General features: G+C 37.1%; 1 protein-coding gene across 32 annotated transcripts in view; it reads left to right on the plus strand.

Moving 5' to 3' along the window:
* Rims2 (regulating synaptic membrane exocytosis 2) overlaps positions 1-15,689 on the plus strand; it is a 465,628-nt gene that overhangs the window by 63,070 nt on the left and 386,869 nt on the right. For 21 of the 32 annotated variants that reach the window (XM_076911301.1, XM_076911289.1, XM_076911291.1 and 18 more), the window contains exons 2-3: positions 1,279-1,311; positions 1,722-1,808. The exons of the other annotated variants lie outside the window; for them this stretch is intronic. In XM_076911301.1, the coding sequence (XP_076767416.1) occupies positions 1,279-1,311; positions 1,722-1,808 (120 nt within the window). The remainder of the gene's footprint in view (positions 1-1,278; positions 1,312-1,721; positions 1,809-15,689) is intronic. 32 annotated transcript variants of the gene reach the window in all.

A 15,689-nucleotide genomic window follows, 5' to 3' on the forward strand; every position in this document is an offset into this window, starting at 1 on the left:
AGCTTACATCATTGATGCCAGCTTTGTAATGAAAAATCCTATGTTGTTGTGTAGATTTTATTTATCAATTTTTAGTCTTTTGAGAAAGTAAGTGCATTTCTCAAAACAGTTCTTAGCCATTTATAGCCATTTATGGACATTGTAAGTCCAGTTTTACCAATCATTAGTATCCTGTGTGAGATTCTTCTCAGTCTTCTAAATATTCAGTGCTGTTAGATTTTATACCTACTGCTATATATTGATCCAATCTCTTCATTTTCTGAAAACCATGAAAAGAGCCTACAGATGTAGCTCTATGGAGTGAATAGTTTGACTTTAATAAGGGATAGTAATAATACTAACCCCAATGGTGATTTACATGGTGACACACAAGGTGGGGTTTTTTTGTTGTTGTTGTTAAAAAAATGTCTAGTTACTCACATTATCCACTAAGAACTATCTGCTTCTGAGTCAGGTCCTGACCAGTGTTTTGATTACATAAAATCTTATCTCAGAAAGTAAGAGAGACAACCTTTAGTTTTAGATGACTGAAAAACTCTGCAAAATTGAAAGTGAAGCATTTGATTTATTATAGTTACTTATATGGTATTTAAATTTTTTTCATTATACTATACTTACATGAAGAATTTATGTTAACATGATTATTTTAAGTTTAATATATATACAGTATTTATTTAGTAATATTAGTTTATGAGACACTGACTATATTACCCCCTTCACTTCCTTTTATCTATTCCTTTAGGCATAAATAAATTAATTTATAAGGCTTTAAAATTCATTTATAAAATTCCATGTTTTACTTAAAAATATGCCTTTACATCAATTTATTTTTAAACATAAACTAATAAAACAAGTAAAATAGAAATTGCTTTTAGTTAATAGTACCATATTTACCATGGTACCTTAAAGTAAAAATATGTTGTAAAATTTGTGAGTAAAACATTGCTGTAAGGCTCTGTAGAGTTTTAGTAGAAGGACAGTTTGTCATGGGCTCAGAGGCTGAGGGTACAGCTCAAGAGTCCTGGCGCTGCACCATGGCCTGTGCTAAATCCCTAATACTATAAGCAGAACAAAGCAGAAAACCCAAATGAACCAACTTATCTCTTTCCTTTCTCTTTTGTATAAAATTGACTGAGATGCTCAATTCTTTATGGCATAACACTAATTTTTTCGGTGTAACAACCCTAATTTTCATATCCTTTACATATAACTAGAATGTATAGGTAGAAATTGCTGCTTTAGTACAGTGCACTCAGTTGTGCAAACTTATTTTTTTAGGATCAAAGAAGAACACAAACCACAACCGACACAGTAAGTAAACGTATTCTGAGTGCAGTACACTTGACTCCTGTTGTGCCGTATTCTGCTCTCTGCACCTTTGATGGTATTAGCTTACACTAATACTGGGTAGGCTGCAGCTACTGTGTCTTCTGCTTTCTGACTCTCTAGCTTGTAAGAGAGCTGCCTGCAGCTTCTTACTTCATCCACATAGTGACTGGATGTAGTTTTTTGCTGCCTGCTTGTGGACTAGTTGAGTGTTCAATTAATTTCCCTACTTTCTGATTGCCTGGTGATAACTGGAGCTCACATTTTCATTGGCTGTAGCTTTTGTGCCTGTGGTTTTTTTTTTTTTAATTATTATTATTTTGGGAAAAAAAAGATTGAATCTACTTTGTTATTCTTTTGTTTTTTTCAGTCACATTATTTGCTTATTTAAACAGGTGGTTTCCCTTTAGTGGGATCACTGAACTGGTAAATAACGTTCTTCAGCCCCAGCAAAAACAACACAATGAAAAGGAGCCCCAGACGTAAGTAAGCGGTCTGCATAGACTAATAGTATCTATGGGACATAGAACACTGAAGAGTGGGAATTAAAATCTGCCCCGGGAATGCTTTGCCTCAGTGGTTCTGCCATTAGTCATTCCATGGACATCCAAACAGAAAATAGGGATAGTTTAGAGATCATGGAAAAGAAAAGGCAATCCTCCTCACTTAACATGAAATGTAAGCCATATTTGCCCAGAAACATGTATTTCTCCAATAATGTAGTATATTCCAGAGTATCTCCAACAACAGTGCTAGAGGATAGTAAGAGGCATTAACTCTTAGAATTGGTTGTGTGCTCAAATAGTTCTGGATAAATTGTTTTAAGAAAGGTTAAGCAGATTCATTCAGTGTAGCAATTATGAGAACCTAACCATGATTAGATTATAACACTGTTTACTAAACTTATTTGACCATCAAATCATGCTTCACAGAATACATTTTTAGATTATAAAACATGATTGGGGAATATAGTAATATATTTTCACAATGACTTGAAGCACTAAAATATTTTAGATTCCATTTCTTTTAACTGTTAAGAGATTTTGAAGTTCTTCACAGATTATACTTAATCTTAGTTGCATAAATAAAAGTGAAATAAGTCGTTCAAGCTGACAAACATATTACAGTACAAACATTAGAAAACCTTAGCCATGGAGGGGAGTCTACAGTGTCTTTCCATGTACATAATGAGCAATGGTAACAGCTGCTATAACTACTTCACATTTGACTTTCATTTTTTTCTGATGGAATTTGCCAAGTGAATATTGCAATAAGGATAGCTCTAATATTAGTGTTTATTTCAGTACTTTCCTACAAAAATGCTGTAATGGCTGGCATTAAGACTTATTTAAAGCCAAAGGTTAAGGATAGTATTATAATGAAAATTTATACCAAGAAGTATATTCAGAAAGGACATTTGCTATCTATAGTCTTCTTTAGTGTTGGATAGAAACTTCTTACTTTGATTTTTCATTTGTTTTAGTCAAGAGTCATTGATTATTTTTTCCCGTAAAGATTACATATTTTAAGGGGGTTTTAAAGATTCTCCTAAAGTGATTTTCAATAGCCCAGAAAAAAGGGACTGTCTTTTTAGCTATCAAATATGAATCCAAGGAACAATATTTGTGAACTTTTATCAAAGGGCGAATTGTTAATCAGCCACCCTCTCCTCCCTCTCTGCCTCCCTCCCTTCTTTCTCTTCTCTCTCTCTTTTACTCTCCCTCTCTCCTCCTTCTCCCCCTCTCTTCTATTTCCTGCCTCCAGCCCATTTCTTTTTCTTCCAAAGACTGAATGTTTTGATTTCAGGTCACAGAGAGTTAGTCCCTGACTGCTTGTATCTGCTGAAGAGTAGACAGGGTGTCACAATGCCTTCCTCTTGTGCTTGCTTACTCAGTGTGTAATAGAGCAGGATCTAGGATTAGAGAGGAAAATCTGAAACAACAGAGCAGCCTCTTATTAATTCAGATGAGGAGATATGGTCCTTCAGAGATCATGTGTCCTTCAGATCATATATTTTGAAGGCTAATGCCAGTGGAAATTGAAGACTTAGAAAATAGCACTAATTTTGGCTGGGTGTGGTAGTGCACATCTTTAATCCCAGCAGTGAGGAGGTAGATGCAGGTGGGTGTCTGAGTTTGAGGCCAGCCTGGTCTACAAAGCAAGTTTTAGGAAGCCAATGCTACATAATAGAGATATCCTCTCTCTCAAAATAAATTACTTTTACATTTCTTTTGTTATTTCTATTTTTTCTGAAAACTCATGACAGTATTGAGAAAAGATCTTCCATTTTAGTCTGTGAACTTACTGATGCTTGACTGGTAAGGTGAAACAGTTGATACACAGTTGTGAAATGGTGCAAGCAGTTACTGTACATAGATATTTACAGGTCCAACATAGTTTTCATTTTGAATAATGTAAAATTGACTGCATCTGTCGTGTACTTTAGAGCCATTTGAAACTTGTTGGGGCTCAATATAGGAATAAATAAATAAGAACCACAACAAATATGTAGTTTATGCAGAAAATGCTATTTCTGTCACAGTACATGCCTATAATCCTAGCACTCAGGAGACTGCAGTAGGATGTTGTAGCACAGATCATAGCAAGATCTTCTCTAAATAAAAATAAAGGTATGAAAGTGTTAATTGCTATTTTTTGTGCAGTGAATACATTCAGTGAGAGATGCATGCACTGGAAGTGTGCAGTGCATTGACTTGTTATATATAGGGAATGTATCTACCTCACGGTTAAGACGCTGACTACTACCAGCCACCTCCTTCCTCATACTCATTCAGGAACACTGCCTCCCATCCTTGAGGTGGAGATAATTTGTATCCTGACCTCTATATATCCACTGTTTTCTACATAGCATTTTGTCTATTTTGTATATTTTTGTCTATTTTTATTTAGGCTACAAAAATCCACTATATGATATAGAGTCTATTGTATCTGTCTTATTTTCTATAAGATATTTGTGAGATATATCAATATGATTTCAAGTAGCTGTATCTCATTTATTCCTTTTACTGTATAATACTTTGGTATCTTAGTAGGTCTTTTTTTCTTTCTTCTTTATTGGATATTATATTTACATTTCAGATTTTATCCCCTTATCACATTCCCACCACCACCACCCAGGAATACCCTATCCTATCCCCCCTCCTCATGCTTCTATGAGGATGTGTGCCCACCCAACCCCTTACTCCCACACCCGAACCCTCAAATTTCCCCACACTGGGTGTCCAGCCTTCATGGGACCAAGTAACTCCTCTTCCCACCTATGCCCAATAAGGCCATCCTCCCCTACATATACAGCTGGAACCATAGGTCCCTCCCTCCCTAGGTGCTCCCATGCTGGTGGTTTAGACCCTGGGAGCTCTAGTTGGTTGGTATTGTTGCTCCCCCCATGGGGCCACAAAACTCTTTCAGCTCCTTCAGTCATCTCTCTAACTCCTCCATTGGGAACCCCATGATCAGTTCAATAGTTAGCTGTGAGCATCTACATCTGGATATGTCAGACTCTGGCAGACCTCTAAGGAGACAGCCATATCAGGCTCCTATCAGCATGCTCTTCCTGACATCCACATCAGCATCTACCTTTGGTGCCTGCACACGGGATGGATACCCAAGTGGAATTGTCTCCAGATGGCCCCTCCTTCAGTTTCTGTCCCACAGTTTGTCTCCATATTTACTCCCTTGAGTATTTTGTTACTCCTTCTAAGTAGGACAAAGGCATCCATACTTGGTCTTCCTTCTTCATGAGCTTCATGTGGCCTGTGAGTTGAATCTTGGCTATTTCAGGCTTTTGGGCTAATATCCACTTATCGGTGAGTAAATACCATGTGTGTTCTTTTGTGATTGGGTAACCTCACTCAGGATGATATTTTCTAGTTCCATCCATTTACCTAAGAATTTCTTGAATTCATTGTTTTTAATAGCTGAGTAGTACTCCATTGTGTAAATGTAACACATTCTCTGTATCCATTCCTCTGTTGAGGGACATCTGGGTTCTTTCCACCTTCTGGCTATTATAAATAAGGCTGTTAGAACACAGTGGAGCATATTTCCTTGTTATATGTTGGAACATCTTCTGGGTATATGCCCAGGAGTGGTATAGCAGGGTCCTCAGGTAATGCTATGTCTAATTTTCTGAGGTACCGCCAGGCTGATTTCCAGAGTGGTTGCACCAGCTTGCAATCCCATCAACAATGGAGGGGTGTTCCTCTTTCTACACATCCTTGCCAGCATCTATCCCCTGAGTTTTTGATCTTAGCCCTTCTGACTGGTGTGAGGTTGAATCTCAGGGTTGTTTTGATTTGCATTTCCCTGATGACTAAGGATGTTGAGCATTTCTTAAGGTGCTTCTTGGCCATTCAAGTTTCTACAGTTGAGAATTCCATGTTTAGCTTTGTACCCCATTTTTTAATAGGGTTATTTGGTTTTCTGGAGTCTAATTTCTTGAGTTCTTTGTATATATTGGATATTAGCCCTCTATTGGATATAGGATTGGTAATAATCTTTTCCCAATCGGTTGGCTGCCGTTTTGTCCTATTGATAGTGTCCTTTGCTTTACAGAAGCTTTGCAATTTGATGAGGTTCCATTTGTCAATTCTTAATCTTAGAGCATAAGCCATTGGTGTTCTGTTCAGGAACTTTTCCCCTGTGCCTAAGTATTCGAGGGTCTTCCCCACTTTCTTTTCTATTAGTTTCAGTGTATCTGGTTTTATGTGAAGGTCCTTTATCCACTTGGACTTGAGCTTTGAACAAATGGATAAGAATGGATTGATTTGCATTCTTCTACATGCTGACCTTCAGTTGAACCAGCACCGTTTGTTGAAAATGCTGTCTTTTTTCCGCTGGATGGTTTTAGCTCCTTTGTCAAAGATCAAGTGATCATAGGTGTGTGGGTTTATTTCTGGATCTTCAATTCTATTCCATGGATCTTTCTGCCTGTCTCTGTACCAATACCATGCAGTTTTTATCACTATTGCTCTGTAGTACAGCTTAAGGTCAGGGATGATGATTCCCCCAGAAGTTCTTTTATTGTTGAGAATAGTTTTTACTATCCTGGGTTTTTTGTTATTCCGAATGAATTTGCTAATTGCTCTTTCTATCTCTATGAAGAATTGATTTGGAAATTTGATGGGGGTTGCATTGAATCTGTAGATTGCTTCTGGCAAGATGGCCATTTTTTACTAAATTAGTCCTGCCAATCCACAAGAATGGGAGATCTTTCCATCTTCTGAGATCTTCTTTGATTTCTTTCTTCAGATATTTGAAGTTCTTTTCATACAGATCTTTCACTTGCTTGGTTAGATTCACTCTAAGATATTTTATATTATTTGTGACTATTGTGAAGGGTGTCGTTTTTCTAATTTCTTTCTCAGCCTATTTATCCCTTGGGTAGAGGAAGGCTACTGATTTGTTTGAGTTGATTTTATATCCAGCCACTTTGCTGAAGTTGTTTATCAGGTTTAGGAGTTCTCTGGTGGAAGTTTTAGGTTCACTTAAGTATACTATCATATCATCTGCAAATAGTGAAATTTTGACTTCTTCCTTTCCAATTTATATCCCTTTGACCTCCTTTTGTTGTATAATTGCTCTGGCTAAGACTTCCAGTACTATATTGAATAGGTAGTGGGCGTTGTCTAGTCCCTGATCATAATGGGATTGCTTCAAGTTTCTCTCCATTTAGTTTGATGTTGGCTACTGGCTTGCTGTATATTGCCTTTACTATGTTTAGATGTGGGCCTTGAATTCCTGATCTTTCCAAGAGTTTTACCATGAAGGAATGTTGAATTTTGTCAAATGCTCTCCCAGCATCCAGTGAGATGGTCATGTGGTTTTTTTTCTTTAAGTTTGTTTATATCGTGGATTACGTTGATGGATTTCCGAATATTGAACCATCCCTGTATTCCTGGGATAAAGCCTACTTGATCATGATGGATGATTGTTTTAATGTGTTCTTTGATTCGGTTTGTGAGAATTTTATTGAGTATTTTTTCATTGATATTCATAGGGGAGATTGGTCTGAAATTCTCTTTCTTTGTTGGGTCTTTGTGAGGTTTACATATAAGCATGATTATAGCTTCATAGAACAAATTGGGTAGTGTTCTTTCTGTTTTTATTTTGTGGAATAGTTTGAAGAGAACTGGTATTAGGTCTTCCTTGAAGGTCTGATAGAATTCTGCACTAAAACCATCTGGTCCAGCACTTCTTTTGGTTGGGAGACTTTTAATGACTGCATCTATTTCTTTAGGGGTTATGGGTCTGTTTAGATCGTTTATCTGCTCCTGATTTAATTTTGGTACCTGGTATCTGTCTAGAAAATTTTTCATTTCATACAGATTTTCCAATTTTGTTGAGTATAGGCCTTTGTAGTAAGATCTGATAATTTTTTTTTGAATTTCCTCAGTTTCTGTTGTTATGTCTCCCTTTTCAGTTCTGGTTTTATTAATTCGGATACTGTCTGTGTGCCCTTTGTTTAGTCTGGCTAAGGGTTTATCTATCTTGTTCATTTTCTCAAAGAACCAGATCCTGGTTTTGTTGATATTTTGTATAGTTCTTTTTTGTTTCTACTTGGTTGATTTCAGCCCTGAGTTTGATTATTTCCTGCAGTCTACTCCTCTTGGGTGTATTTGCTTCTTTTTGTTCTAAAGCTTTCAAGTGTGCTGTCAAGTTGTTAGTGTATGCTCTCTCCAGTTTCTTTTTGTAGGTACTTAGAGCTATGTGTTTTCTTCTTAGTATTGCTTTTATGGAGTCCACAAGTTTTGGTATTATGTGTCCTCATTTTCATTAAATTCTAAAAAGTCTGTAATTTCTTTCTTTATTTCTTCCTTGACCAAGTCATCATTGAGTAGAGCATTGTTCACTTTCTATGTGTATGTGGGTTTTCCATTGTTTTGTCGTTATTAAAGACCAGCCTTAGACCATGGTGATCTGATAGGGTGAAATTATCCTTATCTTTTTGTATCTGTTGAGGCCTGTTTTGTGACCAATTATATGGTCTATTTTGGAGAAGGTACCATGAGGTGCTGAGAAAACAGTATATTCTTTTGTTTTAGGATGAAATGTTCTATAGATATCAGTTAAATCCATTTTGTTTATAACTTCTGCTAGCTTCTTTGTGTCTCTGTTTAGTTTCTGTTACCATGATTTGTCTATTGCTGAGAATGGGGTGTTGAAATCCCCACTATTATTGTGTGAGGTGCAATGTTGCTTTGAGGTTTAGTAAAGTTTCTTTTATGTATGTGGGTGCCATTGCATTTGGGGCACAGATATTCATAATTGAGAGTTCACCTTGGTACATTTTTCCTTTGATGAGTATGAACTGTCCTTCCTTATCTTTTTTGATTCCTTTGGTTGAAAATCAATTTTGTTTGATACTAGAATGGCTACTTCAGCTTGTTTCTTGGGACCATTTGCTTGGAACATTGTTTTCCATCCTTTTACTCTGAGGTAGTGTCCGTCTTTTTCACAGAGATGAGTTTTCTGTATTCAGCAAAATGCTGGGTCTTGTTTATGTATCCAGTCTGATAGTCTACGTATTTTTATTGGAGAATTGAGTCTATTGATATTAAGAGATATTAAGAAAAAATTATTGCTGCCTACTGTTATTTTTGTTGTTAGAGGTGGAATATGTTTGTGTAACTATCTTCTTTTGGGATTGTTGGAAGATTACTTTCTTGCTTTTTCTCGGTTGTAGTTTCTCTCCTTGTGTTGGAGTTTTCCATCAATTATCCTTTGAAGTGCTGAATTTGTGGGAAGGGATTGTGTAAATTTGGTTTTGTCACAGAATATCTTGGTTTCTCCATCAATAGTGATTGAGAGTTTTGCTGAGTATAGTAGTCTGGGCTGGCATTTGTGTTCTCTTAGGGACTGTATGATATCAGTCCAGGATCTTGTGGCTTTTATAGTCTCTGGTGAGAAATCTGGTGTAATTCTTATAGGTCTGCCTTTATATGTTACATGACATTTTCCCCTTACTGCTTTTAATATTTTTTCTTTGTTTTGTACATTTGATGTTTTGATTATTATGTGATGGGAGGAATTTTTTTCTGGTCTAGTCTATTTGGAGTTCTGTAGACTTCTTGTATATTCATGGACATCTCTTTTTTTAGTTTAGGGAGTTTTTCCTCTATAATTTTGTTGAAGATATTTACTGGCCCTTTAAGTTGGGAATCTTCATCCTTATCTATACCTGTTATCCTTCAGTTTGTCCTTCTCATTGTGTCCTGAATTTCCTGGATGTTTTGGGTTAGGAGCTTTTTGCATTTTGCATTTTCTTTGACAGTTGTGTTAATGTTTTTCATGGTATCTTCCGCACCTGAGATTCTCTCTTGTATCTCTTGTATCCTGTTGGTGATGCTTGAGTTTATGACTCCTGATCTCTTTCCTAGGTTTTCTATCTCCAGGGTAGTCTCCCTTTGAGATTTCTTTATTGTTTCTACTTCCATTCTTTGATCCTGAATGGTATTGTTTAATTCCTTCACCTGTTTGGTTGTGTTTTCTTGCAATTCTTTAAGGGATTTTTGTGTTTCCTCTTTAAGGGCTTCTACCTGTTTACCTGTGTTCTCCTGTACTTCTTTAAGGGAGTTATTTATGTCCCTTTTAAAGTCCTTTATCATCTTCATGAGAAGTGATTTTAATTCTGAATCCTGCCTTTCCGGTGCGATGGGGTGTCCAGGACTTGCTATGGTTGGAGAACTGAGTTCTGATGATTCCAAGTAGCTTTGGTTTCTGTTGCTTATGTTCTTGTGCTTGCCTTTCGCCATCTGGTTAACTCTAGTGCACTCACTGTTTCTGACTGGAGCCTGTCTTTCCAGTTATCTTATTTGTGTCAGAACTCCTCAGGGTTCAGCTGCCTCTGGGATTCTATGATCCTGAGCTCCAGCTGCTCTGAGTGCAGTGGCTCCTCTAGGATGTCTCAGGATACGGTATCTTCACAGGAGTAGACCAGCTAGGTGTCTGCCCCAGCCACAAGGACCAGGCCCCTTAGTAGGTTTTATTCATCTATTTTAGTATGAAATATTTTATCGTATTTCTAGTCTTTTGGCTATTATTAATAGTGTTGCTTTATACATCCTGAGGACATTATTATCTTTCTAGTTATTCTGGAGGATCATTTTATAGTTACTTGTAAAAGTAATTACTGTATCGAATTAAAGATATTCTCAAACATTAAAGTTGCTTACTATGTCAGGGTGTTTATCTTCATTTCTGCACTGATTTATCTGATAATACCACATGTGCCAATTGCTGAACATGCCTTAACATTTGAGGCTTTGGTGCCTGCATCTGGCCTAGAAGGGGGAAAGGGATTGCAAGCACAGAAGTGCTACAGAGGAGTGAGTGATTTCTATTGTGTCACTTCCCTGTACTCTGTGAAATGATTCCCGCTTTATAGTTTGTCACTACTCCAGAGGCGGTGGGGTCTGCGAAAATGGAGCCAAGAGTGAGGTGGACTAAGGTCTAAGGAAATAGTCAATTTTCTTCAGAGCATCAGACGGTTTATTCTTTAAGGGCTAAGAGAAATCACATGAGTAAAGTTTACAATCACAAGGACAAGCTGCATATGGCAAAAACATGGTTTTCCATCAAGGCATGTAATCAAGTAACAATAGCCAGTTGTAGAAATAATGTGAAATAAACTCACTCCTATTTCCTACACCTGGAAGGGCCATGAAGTACATCCCATGAGCAGTTCTGTGTTATGAAAAAAACTAGGTCACAAGACTCTTGTTTTCTTGTTTTCTCACAAGCACTCAGAATTTTCCTTAAACGTCTTCATTCTTGGACTGTGTTTTGACAGTAGTTAACTATGTCAACCATGATAAAGTGTAATTAAATCATACAAATCTCTAGAAATATAAACGCTATCATCAGAGCTTTATTTCTTTTTTAAACACGTAGTGTTTTATCTATGTGACTGGGCATAAAACCTTTTTATTCCCCAAATGTGAGGTGAAAAAGGCCAGTGTTAGTGGACATCCCACTGTGGATGGGAAAATGCCCATGAAGCCTCAACCCTACACAAAGAACTGTAGGCAACTAAGGAAAGCTGGGAGTGGGAGAGGTGGTCTTCCTCAGGGAAGAGTACACCAATGGTTGTTCAATGCCAAATGGTCAGCCCTGAAAACATACATACTAGTAATGTATGGGCTAAAGACAGTATATTTAGGACTATGTATGTATACACATAAGTATATATATGTATGGAATAACAATTAGTGAAAAAAAGGCTATGAATTTGAAAGCAGGGAATGGCATATGGGAGGATTTGGAGGTGGGGAAACAGAAGGGAGGAATGTACTTAATATTATTTAAAAAAATAAAACAAAATAACAAAAACCAAACAAAGCATGCATAGGTGTGCACTTGTATGCACACATGCACATGCAAATGTACATGCACACACAGAAAACCAAAAATAAAAAAACCCCATGGAATTCATTTTGTGATTGTCAGCTGCTCCTTAGCATGAGACCAGCACTGAAATTTGGTTGATTTACCCAGTGTCAGTCATTCCATTGAAAATAACCCTCTCTTTTCCCTCTCTCAGCAGCTATTAATTGCAAATAGCTTCTTGGCTAACAATGGGACTTTATGCCCACTTCCTTTTTCTGTGCTGGCATTTTTTTCTGACTTGCACTTATGCAGTTCTTGTGCATGCTGTTACAGTCTCTGGGTTTATATATGCATCAGTCCAGTTGTGTTTGAAAACAAATTGTTTTTTTTTTTTTTTGATGTTGTCCATTACCCCTGGTTCTTGCAGTCTTTGGGTTCTTCTATTCTGCATAGATCTTTGAGCCTTTGATCTTTGAGGGATGTGATAAAGATACCCCATTTAGGGCCAATTGTTCAAAAGTTTTTCATTCTCTTCATATTGCCTAGCTGTGGGTTTCTATGTTAATCATCTTTTTAGCAAGAAGCTTCTCTGATGAGGGTCAAATGATGTACTGATCAGTGGGTAAGCAACATGTCCTTAGGGGTTGTTTTATTGTTATGTCTATTGGGGCCCTTGATCTATTTGGTTTCAGATTGTTGGCCATGTTAGCAGTTCAAGGTGTGGGTTCTATGTCATGCAGTAGGCCTGAAGTCAATAAAAAAGGGACCTTGGGTACTCCTACAATATCTGTGTCACGGTTGCATCAGTGGCCATCTCTTATATACAGGTTCTATTTTGGCTCACAGGCTTTGTAGCTGGGTAAAACTGAGGCTTACTTTTCTCCTCTTATAGCCTATGAGTACCTTCTAGCATTACGAACTTCAGTAGGAATGAAGTGTCCACTTGATCACCAGCTTAATTTCTCTATGTTTAATGACATAAGTATGTGGCATTTTTACCAGAAGGGTCTTAGCATCATCAGGTCATGGAGGGTAGCCAATATTATCTGTAGGACCTCTTTGGCCAACAACTCAAAAAGATTTAATCCATTTCTGATAACTGGGCAGTATCTGATGTAAAATTGGTATTCTCTGGTAACTTCATTTAAATTCCATTTATACATATCTATACTTTAGGAAGCTGAATATGATGTCTGTTTTTGATGGTGAGGTATTTCTTGGAAGAAGCAAGAAGATGGATTGGAGGCAGCAGAAAGATGGACTCTGTTTTCAAATTCAGGAAAATCGACACTGTTAGTATTGAGACTTATTATTGAACAGTATTTATTAATTTCTGTTATTTTGTTGTGGTTTTTAGAACTTTTTTTGTTGAACTGCTCTGGGATTATTTTTTGTGTCCTATCTTCTTGGGTGTAGTAAACTTTTCTTTTAGGCTGGAGTGTTCCATCTAGTGTGTTTTTTAAAGCTGGATCTGTGGACACAAATTGTTTAAATTTGATCTTATGATGAAATATGTTTTCTTCTATTGTAATTGATAAATTTTTTTTTTTTGGTTTTTGTTTTTCAAAATAGGGTTTTTCGGTGTAACAGACCTGACTGTTCTGGAACTCAGTTTGTAGACCAGGATGGCTTTGAACTCACAGAGATCTATCTCTCTCTGCCTCCTTAGTGCTGGGATTAAAGGCATGCACTAGCATGTCCACTTGGCATGATTGATAGCTTTGTTGGTGTCTTATTTGTTTGCTCTTAACCCCAACCTATCAGTTTGTGTGGACCAGCTAAATGATACTTGGATTTTAGTCTTGGTGCCACTTTGGGTTTCAGGGATTTTTAGACTTTGTTCCCTCATTGGTGTGGTAGATAGGGTGGCTGACTTTGTAGTTGAGACTCTGAGTCCAGAGTTGAATTAGTCCCATATAGGTGCAGTGGGAGGGCTGGGTAGTAGGCCAGCAGACAGTATAAGTGGACTGACCCTGGAAATCTTTAAGTAGGGTTTTGTTTTGCTCCATATGTCTCTAGTCTTAGGACTCAGTGGTTGGTGTCTGCTGATAGCGTTGAAGTGGTAGCAGTGGAAAACAAGCTTTGGGAATTCCTGCGAAGTTCTCAGTGTAGCTCTGGGCTTATACTCCAAACAGTCCCAGATTGATGCAGTGAAAAGTGTGCTTGGTAGGTGAGCAAGCTGGGGAAGGGGAATTACTCTGTGGAATCTCTTAAATAGACGTTGGAGTTGGGCTTCATGTAGTTGCTATCTTGGGCCCAGTTTAGTCATTAAGAAAAAATCCAAACATTCAGAAAAAAATATACGTGTGTGTGTGTGTGTGTGTGTGTGTGTGTGTGTGTGTATTGTTAGCCTAAAATCAATACCTGATTTATTTGAGATCATTTTGTTAGATATTTTCACAATGACTTACTGATTTCTCTAACATGTCAAAAAGTGAATAGCTTTTGGTTATAATAACAGTAATAATGATAATAATTCTTAGCATATAATTAGAGAAAATCTCCCTTTTTTATTGGATGTTGTATTTACTTACATTTCAGATGTCATCCCATTTCTTGCTCCCTGAAACCCCTCATCTCATCCCCTCTCCTCCTTATTGCTTTTATACCATTTTTAATTACATGCAAGTATTAAGGTCAGTTCTAGGTTGAGGAGCTAGCAATATAATAGTTACAAATAGTCAAGGAACAATCAGTCAAAGAACAAGCAAGGCAATAAACAAAGTGCCGTGATCACTGTTTCTAAGGGCTTATCAGGATGACCAAAATATCTGAGCCTGCTTTCCTGTCCTAGCCCAAAGTCATTTTCATGCCTGAAGCCTACTTCTTTGTTCTAGCCTAATTTTTAGATTACTGCCTGAAGTTACTTCTTTGTTCTAGCCTAAGATTTAGATCCCTGCCTGAAATTACTTCTTTGTTCTAGCCTAATGTCAGATTCCTGCCTGAAATTACTTCTTTGTTCTAGCCTAATGTCAGATTCCTGCCTGAAGCCTACCTCCTGAGACAATCTCTTCTAAGTTGCCTTTCTAGCTTCTGCTTTTATGGTTTTTTTTTTGTTTGTTTCCAGATGTATGTGTTATTTCAAGTGCAAATTCTTTCCACTTCCTGAATTTTCATCTGCTTTTATGCTTTGCATATGAAAAACTCCGGGTTGAAATTTATTCCTCAGTTGATGCCTACTATACCTACTTTTTTTTTTTTAATTAAAAAATTGGCTATTTTATTTATTTACAATACAGATGTCATCCCCTTTCCCCATTTCCCTTCCTGAGAACCCTCTATCCTATACCCCCTCTTTCTTTATGCTTTTATACCACTTTGATTACATGCATGTATTAAGGTCAGTTCTAGGTTGAGGATCTAGCAATAAAATAGATGCAAATAGTCAAAGAACAAGCAAGGCAATAAACAAAGTTCCATGATCACTCCCGTGATCACTGTTTCTAAGGGCTTATCAGGATGACTAAAGTATCTGAGCCTACTTCCCTGTCCTAGCCCAAGGTCATTTTCATGTCTGAAGCCTACTTCCTTGTTCTGGCCTAAAATTTAGAATCCTGTCTGAAATTACTTCTTTGTTCTGGCCTAAAATTTAGAATCCTGTCTGAAATTACTTCTTTGTTGTAGCCTAAGATTTAGACTCTTACCTGAAATTACTTCTTTGTTCTAGCCTAATGTCAGATTCCTGCTTGAAGCCTACCTCCTTGTCCTTGGCCAATGTCAGCTTCTTGCCAAGCAGCTCCACTACTTTTAAAGAATAAGATGTTTAAAACCCAAAATATGTTTTTTTTTTCTGTGAAGTTATGCTAGTACTATTCATAATTAATGCCTGTCTTCCAGAACCAGTTTTTTTTACACTTTTTCCACAGGTGTTTAATTGATGTATAGTTTGTTTATATGATATGCCCAGAATCTATGCATCTATCTGACTTTTTTTTTTTCACTGATGATAGTACTAGGTTATGTTCAAGTTTATATGTTTTGCTTCACATACCAAATAGGTTACATACAATGCTACA

Source organism: Arvicanthis niloticus, chromosome 13 (genome assembly GCF_011762505.2).
Source record: "Arvicanthis niloticus isolate mArvNil1 chromosome 13, mArvNil1.pat.X, whole genome shotgun sequence".
Taxonomy (NCBI): Eukaryota; Metazoa; Chordata; class Mammalia; order Rodentia; family Muridae; genus Arvicanthis; species Arvicanthis niloticus.